Raw genomic sequence first — 13,891 nt, 5'->3', positions numbered from 1 at the left:
ATAGGAGATGCAAGCTCTGTGCTTGTTGTTGCCCCTGGAGACCTTCCAGTGGGACCTGGTGTGGAGGTGGAAGACAGTAATATTGATGATCCTGATCCTAGGCTAATGCGTGTGTTTGTGTCACAGTTTTTTAACAAAAAAGATTAAACAGTTAAACCTAAAGAACTTTAAAAGTAGGAAAAAACTTACTGAATAAGGTTGTGAAGAAATAAAACGTATTTACAGCTGTACAGTGTGTTTGTGTTTCAAGCTATTATGAAAGTCAAAAAGTTAAAAAAAAACTCATAAAAAAAGTTACATTAAGCTAAAGTTAATTTATAAGTAAAAAATATGTAATATATATAATTATATATACTATATATTAATAAATTGGTTCAGTCTAAGTATACAGTGTATATAAAGTCTACAGTAGTGTATAATAATGGTCTAGGGCTTCACATGCACTCACCACTCATTTATTCAGTCACCCTCAGCAACTTTTAGTCCTGTAAGCTCTATTCATGGTAAATTTCATATACAGGTATATCATTTAAAAAATTTTTTGTACTGTGTTTTATTGCACCTATTCCATATTTAGATACATTTATATATACAAATATTTATCAATGTGTTATGATTGCCTACAGTATTCAGTACAGGAATATGCTATAAAGGTTTGTAGTCTAGGGGATATAGGCTATACACTATAGCCTGGGTTTGTAGTATGCTACAGCTTCTAGGTCTGTGTAAGCAAATTCTGTGACATCACACAATGATAAAATTACCTAAGGACACATTTTTCAGAAGGTATCTCCATCATTAAGCAATTCAAGAGTGTATTTAATTCAGTCCCTTCAATGAACTCTTCCTCTTATTTCATCCCTTTCATGTATTCTACTCTACCTCCTAAATTTATTTCCATTCAATAATTCTTCAAAATGATACTCCTATGTATTTCATAATTTAATGTGCCCATAGATCACCTTCTTATGTTAGAATGTAAATTCTGATTCACACTGGGGTGGGGCCTTAGTTTCTTCATTTTTTTATAAGCTGCTGATGCACAAAGCATACTTTGCTATACTGAGCTGATAAGATTGTCAGAGGTGGAATTAAAAGCATAGCTTGTTTATTGTGCCTTGCTAATGTTACTCTTGACAGATATTTCATATTTTATATATTGAACTTTTGTGGCAACCCTGCCTTGAGTAAGTCTGACAGTTTCTCCCTATTCTCTAAGACATCATAATATTGAAATTTGGTCAATTACCAACCCTACAATGGCCTCTAAGTGTTTAAGTAAAGGAAGGAGTCAAACAGATCTCTCAATTTAAACCAAAAAATAGAAGTGATTCAGCAAATTTTCCAGGAAGGCATGTGAAAAGCCAAGGCAGGCTGAAAGCTGTCCTCTTATTTCAAACAGTTGGCCAAGTTGTTAATGAAATGGAGAGTTTCTGGAGGAAATTAAGTGTTGCTCCATTTAATACTTGAGTGAAAAGAAGAAAAAAACGTTTTATTGCTAAGACAGAAAAAGTTTTATTAATCTAGTTAGAAGATCAAACCAGTAGCAATATCCCCTTAAGCCAAAGCCTAATCCAGAGCAATACTCTAGTATTATTCAATTCTGCAAATACTGTAGGGGCTAGAGAAGAAAAAGGTTTAAAACTAGCAGAGTTTGGCACATGAAAATTTAAAAAAGAAGACCATTAAATTAAAAAAAAAAGCCACCTTCATAAAAGTATAAGGTGTAATTGGAAGTACTGATGGTGAAGCAGCTGCAAATTATGCAGAAGATCCTGATAACATCATTGATGAAGATGGCTACAGTAAACAATACATTCTCAGTGTAGGTGAAATAACCTTCTATTGGAAGGGGATGACATCTATGTGACTTTCATAGCTACAGAGAAGTCAATGTCTGGCTTCAAAGCTTCAAAGGACAGATATCTCTCTTGGTGAGGGGCAGTCTTATTAATAAAGCAATAGATTTCATAAGGCTACAGCTTTTATAGATAGTGATTCCTCTGATGGATCTGGGCAAAGTAAATTTAAAACTTTCTGGAAAGGATTCACATGCTATTAAGAATATTTGTAATTCATGGAAAAAGGTCAAAATGTCAACAGTAACAGGAATTTGGATTAAGTTGATTCCAACCTTTGTAGATGACTTGAGAGGTTCCAAATATCAGTCAGAATGTAACTTCAGTTGTGTTGGAAAGAAAAAGGAAACTAGAATAAAAGTGGAGCATGAAGATATGACTAAATTGCTGCAGTCTTAATGACAAAACTTTAAGAAACAAGGAGTTTCTTCCTATGGATGAGCAAAGAAAGTGGTTTCTACAGATGGAATCTACTCCTGGTGAAGATGCTATGAACATTGTTGAAATGTGGTAAAGGGTTTAGAATATTACTTAAACTTAGTTGGTAAAGCAGCTGCAGTTTTGAGAGGACTGACTGGCATTTTCAATGAAGTCCGTGGATAAAATGCTATCAAAAACATTGAATCCTATAGATAAATTTTTTGTGAAACAAAGAGTCAATGGATACCCCAAACTTTATTGCTTTCTTATTTTAAGAAATTGGCACAACCACTTCAGTTGTGACATAGGCCTATACCTTCAGCAGCCATGAGCGTCAAAGCAAAACCCTCCACCAGTAGGAAAAATATGACTTGTTTAGGTTTAATGATTGTTAGATTGTTAGCATTTTATAGCAACAACGTATGTTTTAATTAAAGTATTACATTCTTATTTTAGACAAAATGCTATCAGCATAACTTTATAAGCATGGGGAAACCAAAAATTTGTGTGACTCACATTTTTGTGATATATACATTATTGCCAAGATCTAGAACCAAACCTGCAATGTCTCTGACATATGCCTATACCTTCAGCCTGCCAACTGATTCTTACAGAATTATCTCTATATATGTTAATAAGTGGTTAATAAAATAATATATATTATTTATATATTAAAATGCACATTATTTATATAATTTATAAATATTAATATATATTTATAAAAACAAACTATTTATATAAATATAAACTATATATAATATATAATTTATATATAAGATTATATATGTAATTTTATTAACCACCTAAAATGTATGTATATAACTGTATATCAAATATATGTGTGTTATATATATTAACAAAGACTCATTCTTGGAAAATTATTATATAAACTAGGGACTCTAAATTTCTAACTTCCATATTGAGTAAAAAGTAACTGAGAACTTATGTAACATTGTCAGGATTAGATTTGCCTGTGATAATCTCCTAAACGTCGTTCCTCAAGGTCCCCACAGTACTAAGAAAAAATGTTTGAGTACTTTCCTGTCTTGTTTACAAAACAAACCTCTTGATAATTAATAGTTAGTCTCTAGGAAAATGTACTGAGACATGAAAATTTATTCTGCATTGTACCTTTTTAATTGATGAGTTCTCCAGTATCCAATACGAATTACAAAACCAAATGAATTTGTCTGAAAGTCTGATTTAGTGCAAAGATCATCACTTCCATTTGAAAGTAAGAATTCAGTCTTTACATATTGTCATTATCCCCAAGGAGAGTTACAGTTAGATGGTGGTTTAAGAAATATATTTCTGATAATTCCAAGAGATGGTTTAAATAATCCGATGCACACCATTCAGTGTATTATCTTCATCAGTCATCCTTCTTCCAGGTATTCACGTGATTTTGCTTCAGTCCCAACCAAAGATTTTCATTGTTTTCCATCATCAAAAGGTTTTTTAGAAAGAAGTATTTATGGTAGAACGATTATATTCCTTTGGGTCTGTACCCATCAATGAGATTGCTGAATCAACTGGTAGTTCTGTTTTAAGATCTTTGAGAATTCTCCAAACTGTTCTCCACAGTGGTTGAACTAATTTACATTCCCATCAGCAGTGTATAAATGTTCCCTTTTCTCTGAAACCCTGCCAGAATCTGTACACTAAATCCATGTACAAACATACAAATGCACCCTCGAACCTAAAAGTTGGAAGAACATTATACACAAAAAGCAGGATTTAAGGAGTTTGATATTAGCCTGGCTAATATAGTGAAACCCCGTCTCCACTAAAAATACAAGAATTTAAGTCTGATTCCAGACTCTAAGGTAGAATCCATAGTGGTAGACCTAAAGCATTGTTCTGTTAGTTTGTTTGTTTTTGAGACGGAGTTTCGCTCTTGTTACCCAGGCTGGAGTTCAATGGCACGATCTCGGCTCACCGCAACCTCTGCCTCCTGGGTTCAAGCAATTCTCCTACCTCAGCCTCCCGAGTAGCTGGGATTATAGGCACGTGTCACCATGCCCAGCTAATTTTTGTATTTTTAGTAGAGACAGGGTTTCACCATGTTGACCAGGATGGTCTCGATCTCTCGACCTCGTGATCCACCCGCCTCGGCCTCCCAAAGTACTGGGATTACAGGCTTGAGCCACCGCGCCTGGCCCTGTTTGTTTGTTTGTTTGTTTGTTTTTCTTTTTTTTTTTTTTTATTGCATTTTAGGTTTTGGGGTACATGTGATGAACATGCAAGATTGTTGCATAGGTACACACATGGCAGTGTGCTTTGCTGCCTTCCGTCCCCTCACCTGTATCTGTCATTTCTCCCCATGCTATCTCTTCCCACCTCCCCACCCCCCGCCCCTCCCCCATTTCCCCCCAACAGACCCCAGTGTGTAGTGCTCCCCTCCCTGTGTCCATGTGTTCTCATTGTTCAACACCCGCCTATGAGCGAGAATATACGGTGTTTGATTTTCCTCAAGGACCTAAAAATAGAAATCCCATTTGACCCAGCAATCCCATTACTGGGTATATATCCAAAGGATTATAAATCATTCTACTACAAGGACACGTGCACACGAATGTTTGTTTGTTTTTTAAAGCTCTCTGGATGTTTCTGTTAGTCTGTCAGCTCAGGGTTGAGGTTTGTTGGTCTGTAATGTCACTGCCTAATAGAGTAACCACTAGCCAAATGTTAACATGGAACACTTGATGTTTTCAGAGTTTAAAATGAGATGTTCTATAAATGCAAGAGTGCACCAAACTTTGAAGGCTGATGTGAAAAATGAATGTGAAATATCTTATTTTTGTTTTGATTATGTATTGAAATAATATTAAGTTGCATATACTTGCTTAAATAAAATATTTTAATTATTCTTACTTATTTTTATTTTATTCATGTAGCTACCAGAAATTTAAAATTATATATGTGTCTCACACTTGTGGCTTGCTTAAGATTTCTCTCCAGTACTGGTCTAGAAAGGCATATACCCGTCTAATTTGTTAACTCACGTGGTACCTCTTTCTTCTGCTGTTATTCCACTTTTCCTTTACGCATTTCAATGTGCTAGGTGCTCAAGTCATCCTCCTGCTACTTTAGTGAATAGTTTCACATTGAATGAAACAAATCACCTATCAAAGACATCTCCAGACTATTCTCTGTAGAAATTTTCTTCTTCCTACTTCTGAAGTAATATGTGAGCTCTGAAAATGATAAGATCATTATTTATGGTCATTAGAATTTTGCAACGTAAGGGAGCATGATATACACCAGTACTCTTAAAAGAAGTTGTTAGAGGAGAAATCCTTCTTCCAAAAATAACAATTGAAGAAACAGATTTGTAAGTACCGATGAGGGAAAAGTGGAAACATATAACCTCCTTTATTTTGGAAAGCGTTCATAGCTTCATGGACATGAGAGGAATATGGCAATCTGTGATTATTGATACAGTAACTATATTTGTTTTTCCTTTCACTTCTTCATCTACTTTTTGACTTCTACACATTTAATTTTATTCATATTTATAGAGAATGGGGGAATATAAAGCTTTTAAAACTGTATTTTATCTAGTGAGCTGGACAAATTATTTTACCCTTTTTAGAGTACGTAGGAAGGAATTCCCCCTTGAGCCAGTTAGCTTTCACTGTATGAGAAAATCTAAAGGAAAGTATTATAAATACTTTAATTCTATTTTTCATTCATTTTCTATACACTTTCTTTGGAACATGCTGTTTTATCAATCCACATGAATGCTGGCTTTTTTCAGTAGTATCTATTATTTTCATTACTTTCTTTTAAAAAACAATAATTTTTATAATGAATCCATAAAATCTTGAAGGTTTTATTTTTCATATTTCTACTCAAAACCAATATTATGTACATTATGGGAGTATATATATACACACATTAACATACTATACGTATGTATGTGCTATATATGACATATGGCTAATAGATATATGACTAATATATATGAGTAATACACCCAATACACACACACACACACACACACACACACACACACACACACACAAATTTATATGGTTCTCCATAGAAACAACCAATACCATGTGTGTGTGTATACACACTTACATAGACACCTAAATATACATGTATACACCAATACATACATAAAAACACATACACACATAGAGCGATATTAAGGATATATAGAAAAGAGAGAGAAAGAAATAAAAATATATATATGTGTGTGTGTGTGTACCAGGTCTCACAACCACGAGTTACTTTATATACATTAATATATAAGTATATATTACATAGAAATATATAATGCATAACTATATATTATATATTTATTATTTTGTATACTAAATATATATTACATATAAAGGAATTAACTCATGTGGCTGTTAATATATATTTTTATATGTGTGTGTATATATATATATATGCGCAAAGGAATGAACTCATGTGCCTGTAAGAGCTGGCTGTTCTGAAATCTGCAGGGTTGGCTGTCATGTTGGAACCTCAGACAGGATTTTTATGTTACAGTCTTGAAGGAGAAGTATTTCTTTTGTGAGAAATCTCAGTTTTGTTCTTAAGACATTCAATTGATTAGATAGTTCCCACTCACATTGTTGATAGTAATTTCCTTTACTTAAAGTTGACTGCAAATGTTAGTAACATATGCAAATGACATATCTTCACAGCAACATTTAGACTTGCTTTTGATTAAACAAGTGATATCATAGCCTAGCCAAGTGGATACATAAAATGTAAGCATATAATTATATTCATATATATATGAATGACTTGATTCAGTGTGAACAATTTATAATACAGTGACTATATTCTGAAGTGATTCAGAGCCTTACAAGATAAAGTGAGTAGTCACTTTAATTTTCATGAAAATATTATATATATATATATATATACACACACACACACACACACATATATATGGGTGTGTGTATATACACACATGCACAAATATATATATTATATATATATAAAATATATATATACACACACACACACACACACACACACACAGACACACACACACACGTATTTGTCTGTAGAGAGGGATCGAGTCTGTAAGAAGACACTGGAGTACAGAATCCATCCCTATAAGAGATGAATACATCATTCAATGCTCCCATTCTTTAAGCTAAGCTATGGAGCCTCAATTGTAATAAAATTAAAATCAATCATAATTTTATATATTTTAGTAAACTTTGCGATAATATAATACTATTGGAAGTAAGCTCATTAACTAGAATGCAAAAAAAAATTGTGTCATTTAGAATTTTTTACAAAATATGTCCAATTTGAAAGTGCAAATTCAATATACCTGTATAATTTTTCATCAAATCTGATGTTTTTGGAACATATACATGTTTAAGACCCATAATAGAGACAAGTGCTAATGGAGATGTTATTCTGAAATACTCTAGAGGTACAGAAGATAAGCATAATCCAAATGATAGACACCCTACTAGCTTAGGGGAAAGTACATAATATGAATTGAGTTCATTTAGTTTAAAATTTTTAAATTTTCATCACCTATCTCTTCATGGAAAGAAACAACATGATTACGTTTATGTAGTATACATTGTACTACAGAATAACCAAAACTGATTTTTGATACAGTCTTATTATAATGAAATGTCAGTTAATTTTTATGTATTTGATCTCCTATCAGTATATTAACTGTATTTGGTTTCCAGCTTTGTATGGCTCCCTCTGTACTTTTCTGTTTCTATTCATTTTCATATACTTCTTCAGTATCACTCACTTTTTAACCCTTTGCCTTTACTGAATTTAGATTTTGTAGCAGTGAGCAAGTTAATAAATACATCTGAACACATGTAATTTTATTTACTAAAACATTAAGATTCCTTATATATTGGTAATGCCTACTAGAACACATCATAAAATTCTTTTCATTAATCCCAACTGCATGAAAACTAATTGAGTGAATACAGTGGAATGAAAATATAATGAACTAATTGGTATGCAAATCATTAGCAAAATGAACCCAAAAGATTTAAAAATGAAATAGCTTCACAATATCTATTAAATGAAAACTTTATATTATATACATTTAGCCAGAATTCCATCTATTTTCTACATCCTCATAAAAAAAATGGGGAAAACTGTTAGGATTTTAAAATTATGAACACTCTAAATATTCCTTCCCTGTCTCTTTCGACTGAAATTTATTGACATTTAGCAATCAGGTTTTCTTTTCATTAATTAAGGTGTGATGCCATTAAGCAGGAAAAATAAATCCCTGGTCAATGTGGATTTGAGTCCCTCTTCTGACTCTGAGTTCACAGGCAACTGGCTTACTCTTTCTCAGACTCTGAGAAAGCTAATCTTATAGATATGAAGAAAATAATATTTTCCACTGAGTTGTGATTCAAAACAATGTATAATTCTTTGCATATAATAAATATTCAGTAAGTGGAAGCTATGCTAATATATGTACTTTGTACATGTATAAATGACGTAATTATATCATTGATGTTGCTTGAATACGTAAATGCATAGAATACACTTTATGTCCCGGCATACAAAATTATCAATCATATAATCACCTCTGCTTAGGACTTTACATGTTATTTTAATACCCATAAAAACTTTGATGAGGTAGGCATGAATATCTGCAATATTGATAAAGTAACTGATGTTCAAAAATGCCACACAACTCTAATCCCTTCAAATGGAGGTCAGGATTCACACGTGAGACTGTCTATGTCTGTTACTCTGCAGTGTGACATCTGCTTCTTCCAAACTACTGGAATTACTCATTTAAATTTTATCAGTGCCTTAAAGATCACCAAATGTAATGGTTTTGGTTTTGTTTTGTTTTAAATTGTCTGGGTCGGGTGACTCACACCTGTAATCCCAGATATTTGGGAGGCTGAGGTGGGGAGGATCACTTGAGGCCAGGAATTCAAGACCAGCATGAGAAATATAGTGAGACCCCATTTCTAAAAAATAAAAATAAATAAATAAATCTTAAAAATTACCCAGCCATTATAGTGCATGTCTGTAGTTCCAGTTACTTGGGAGGCTGAAGTGGGAGGATCACATGAGCCCAGGAGTTGGAGGCTGCAGTGAGCTATAATGGTGCCACTGTACCCCAGCTTCAGTGATAGAGTGAAACCCTGCCTCAAAAAAAATGAATTAAATTAAATATAAAATAAACTAAATGAAAAATTGTATTTTATCTCAGGGAGGCATTGAATACTCTGAAAGTACTTTTCTTTCTCTTTCTCTCTCTCTTTCTTTTTTTTTTTTTCTTTTCTTTTCTTTTCTTTTCTTTCTTTTTTTTTTTTTTTTTTAAACATTACAGTATTTGATATGCCCTTGGATTTTCTCCTCTTTCTCTGGAAGTTAGGTGAGTTTGATGTGATAATGCATGTTGTGGTAAAATGAAAATGGATTATGGAAACAGACCTGTATTAGAACACTTGAGCAAGACACATACTTCTGAAACTTGTTTTCTCTTTAGTGGATAGTAATGATACCTATCTTTCAGGGATATTATGAAGCCTAAGTGGATAACATTTGTAAAGCATCTAACATAATTCACATCACAACATATAATTTCACTTCAAAATCTGGTTACATCACATTACATACTTATTTTTGAGATTTTGGCCACAAGGTTTATGGGTTTTCTGAAGTTCTGACATGGAAACTTTATTTACCCTGTATATTTTATTTCTGTGGTAAATTTAATCTGCACTCATATTTATAAATGTTATTTTATTATTAGGCTATCCATCATAATTCTGCTTCTTATGATCCAGATACATTTTTCTCTTCCTCACTGCCTCCTTGACTGTTGCATTAGTCTCTGTTCTGTTTCCTCTATTTTATGTCTATTTTCTACCCTTTTTTCAAAATATCCTCTTAATAGAGTATATCTTTTATCTTAACAAATAGAGTCCAAAATTATCAGTGAATATTCATTGCTACCCAAAAGACTAAAAGTCATATATGTGAGTTTTATATATGAATATATATGATCTCTATATATGAATATATATATTCAATTCATTTGAGAATATCTCTGCAACCTATTTTCCTAATTTATCATAACATGTACCTCTCATGCAGAGAAGCAGAACTGTTTATTTATCAAACATATTTTTTCTCAAAAAAAAATAGTCTGCTGTTTCTGAAATTAAACCCATTCTTCAAAGACTAATTCAAATGTTACTCTATAACTAAAGTTGTGAAAGCTCCTCCTAAAGAGAATGATGTCTTCCCTTATATGTGTTTACTGATTAGATACTCTATTGATAGCTTGACTGGAGTATTATTCTCATTTTCCTTTTATTTTATACAACTCACATACATGCATAGTCATTTAGCGCTCTCAGCCCCCATGCTATTTACTAAACTGCCTTGATTAAATGTCATATTATGTTGAATCACCTTTACGTAACTTCTTACATGATTTTTCAGTCTATAAATATAAAATTTTATAGAATGAAAAATTTCTAGAATCACAAAAATATCCATGCAGTAAAAACAGATTCAATAACATTTAGTATTTTTAAGAAATTCGTTTTTTTCTGATTTTTTCATTTCATATCTGTGAGAACTATTATACATAATCAGTACTATGCTTTAAAAATAACTACTATCTAGTTATATTATCTATAATAAAGTATTTCTTTTCCAGTGGTCACAAAGCTCATGATTTCAGGTTATATAAAGGAAATGCTGAACAAATTGCAAGGGAAATACTACCCTTCTTTCTTTCAAGCTGAATATTCATATTTCCACTCAGAAATAGCCAACATAGAGAGTGCCAGCATTTGATTTTTATGAGCCATGCAGTGTCCTTAACTGTTAGTGGGAGTGTAAATTAGTGCAATCATTATGGAAGACAGTGTGGTGATTCCTCAAGGATCTAGCAATAGAAATACCATTTGACCCAGCAATCCCATTACTGGGTATATACCCAAAGGGCTATAAATTGTTCTGTTATAAAGACACATGCACACCTATGTTCATTGTGGCACTGTTAACAATAGCAAATATTTGGAACCAACCCAAATGCCATCAAGGATAGATTGGATAAGGAAAATGTGGCACATATACACCATGGAATACTAGGCAGCCATAAAAAAGGATGAGTTCATGTCCTTTGCAGGGATATATGTACCTGGAAACCAACATTCTCAGCAAGTTGTCACAAGAACAGAAAAATCAAACACCACATGTTCTCACTCATAAGTGGGTGTTGAACAATGAGAACACATGGACGCAGGGAGGGGAACATCACACACTGGGGTCTGTTGGTGAATGGGGTCCTAGGGGAGCAATAGCAGGGGTTGGGGAGATTTGGGAGGGATAACAATTAGGAGAAATACCTAATGTAGGTGATGGAAAGATGTAGGCAGCAAAGCACTATGGCATGTGAATACATGTGTAACAGTCCTGCAAGATCTGCACATGTACCCAAAAACTTATATAATAATTTTAAAAATGTATAAAACAGGGAAATATAAAGTTTGAGTGAGTGCACCCTGTAATGTTATGTGATATATTGCAGATTTTGTCAGTACCATATAAGCAGCCATACTTTGAAAGTTCTTTTCCGACTACAGTTTGATTGAGGCACAAGACTGAAAGAGAAAACAGTTATATTAATAAAATTCAGAAATCAATACTTTATCTCAAAACATTGCCAAAATGCTTACGATATAAAGAGATAAAGTGACATTCCTAAGACAAAACATCATATAAAAACAGAAAATAAAAAAGAAAAAGTATTTGCAATCATCACCTTTCAGACACAATTGTAGAGACTTGAAATATAATCCCTATGAAATTGAAAGCAATCACGGAACACAGTGCATGACAAGGTGGGGAGTGGGAGGCCCAGAGCTTTCTAGAACATTTGTTATCATTGTAGAGCTCAGAAAGTACTTTTCTTATGAAGCCACTGATGTTCAGTTTTCAATCCAGCCATATAAATGTGCAGCAATTTGAGAGTCAGCACAGAATGTTAAAGACAAATTTTTCCCCCATGGGTGTTATCAAATACTGTGAAATCTTTAAGACTTGAAGGTTTTTCACATTTCCACGCTTCTGTGAATAAGAAAGAAATTTCTCCAAGATAGAAAAGCAATCTTGTTTGCAGGGAGAGGTAGCAAATGGCCTTCCATTCTGTATCACATGTTACTGTATTTCCACTGCACTTTAGATGTCTTTGTCTTACCCTAAATATACAGAATATTTAAAGATAAACTGAGTAGAATATAAATATATACTGTTCTTTTATCTACTGCTTATATTTTCAAATAGATGTTCTTCACCAAGGAATTGTTTTAAATAATTTTTTGTACAAAATACTTGTAATCATTGCAGAAGCACATATAAATATACGTTAAATATGTTTTTAGAGGTAATATAAAACTTTACCTCTGAATTTCATACAATAGTCCTCATTTTATATTATGCTTTTTCATTTAATCCCAAATAAAATTAATATAAAGAGAATATGATCTATACAGTGGCAATACTTGCTAAAGTTTCATTTGTAATATATGATTAGCAGACAAAGACTGAACCTGAACAGATACCCTTATCTTGGGAAGCCTATGGGAAAATTAATAGATTTTAATGTTATATGTAGAACGATTGTCAATAAAATTCCTCCTAGCAGTTCTAAAACCATTAAAACCAATGGTGAAATAGAAAAGTTAGTTTCATATTACCTTAAAAAATTATCAACTATAAAAGAAAAATAAGAACTCCACTTCATTATATGTTAGAATAGCATGTATGAAATATTAGCTCCTTTCTAAGTCATACAAAACAGTTTAGAGTTTCTGGAGAGTACTTAGAAGTATCCAGCATAAAAGACATGGAATTAACCCAAATGCCCATCAACAATAGACTGAAGAAAATATGGTACATATATACCACAAAATACTATGCAGCCATAAAAAGGAATGAGATCTTGTCCTTTGCAAGGGACATGGATGACACTGGAAACCATTATCCTAAGCAAACTAACACAGGAGCTGAAAAACCAAGTACCACATGTTCTCACTTATAAGTGGGAGCTGAACAATGAGAACACATTGAAACAGGGCGGAGAACAACACACACTGGGGTTCATCAAGGGGTCGGGGAGAGACAGCATTAGGAAAGATAGTTAACACATGCTGGGTTTAATACCTAGGTGATGGGTTGATAGGTGCAGCAAACCACCATGGTACATGTTTATCTGTGTAACAAACCTGCACATCCTGCACATGTACCCCAAATAAAAATAAATTTAAAAAAGAACAAAAAAAAAATTACCCAACATCTACTGTTTATTTTGAAGGTGATGAAATTTACGTATAAGGCAGTACATAGAATTTCCCAAAGCTCACATCATGACTTAATGTCATGGTTATATCTTCATGTGTTAGTTAATTAAAATGGTGCTAAATAACTTATGACGGGGGTCAGAATATGTATGCGTATTTTATCACTAGTACTAGATATAAACCCATGTATTTATTTAAATTTCAATTTTATATTGTATTCTATTTGGTATCTCAATCTTTACTTATAAATTTCACCTAAAATTAAAGTTGTAAATTATGCAGCAAATTAAAATTAAATTGAATTTC

At 32.8% G+C, this 13,891-nt stretch overlaps 1 protein-coding gene across 6 annotated transcripts in view; it reads left to right on the top strand.

Moving 5' to 3' along the window:
- Window positions 1-13,891, top strand: part of NCAM2 (neural cell adhesion molecule 2) — a 504,760-nt gene that overhangs the window by 216,104 nt on the left and 274,765 nt on the right. Inside the window, exon 1 of one of the 6 annotated variants that reach the window (XM_074389454.1) lies at window positions 9,591-9,642. The exons of the other annotated variants lie outside the window; for them this stretch is intronic. Within the exon in view, the coding sequence (XP_074245555.1) occupies window positions 9,606-9,642 (37 nt within the window). The 5' untranslated portion in view covers window positions 9,591-9,605. Of the gene's footprint in view, window positions 1-9,590; window positions 9,643-13,891 lie in introns of those variants that run through there. 6 annotated transcript variants of the gene reach the window in all.

Source organism: Saimiri boliviensis, chromosome 18 (genome assembly GCF_048565385.1).
Source record: "Saimiri boliviensis isolate mSaiBol1 chromosome 18, mSaiBol1.pri, whole genome shotgun sequence".
Classification (NCBI taxonomy): domain Eukaryota; kingdom Metazoa; phylum Chordata; class Mammalia; order Primates; family Cebidae; genus Saimiri; species Saimiri boliviensis.
This window is presented reverse-complemented; position numbering and strand designations above follow the sequence as displayed.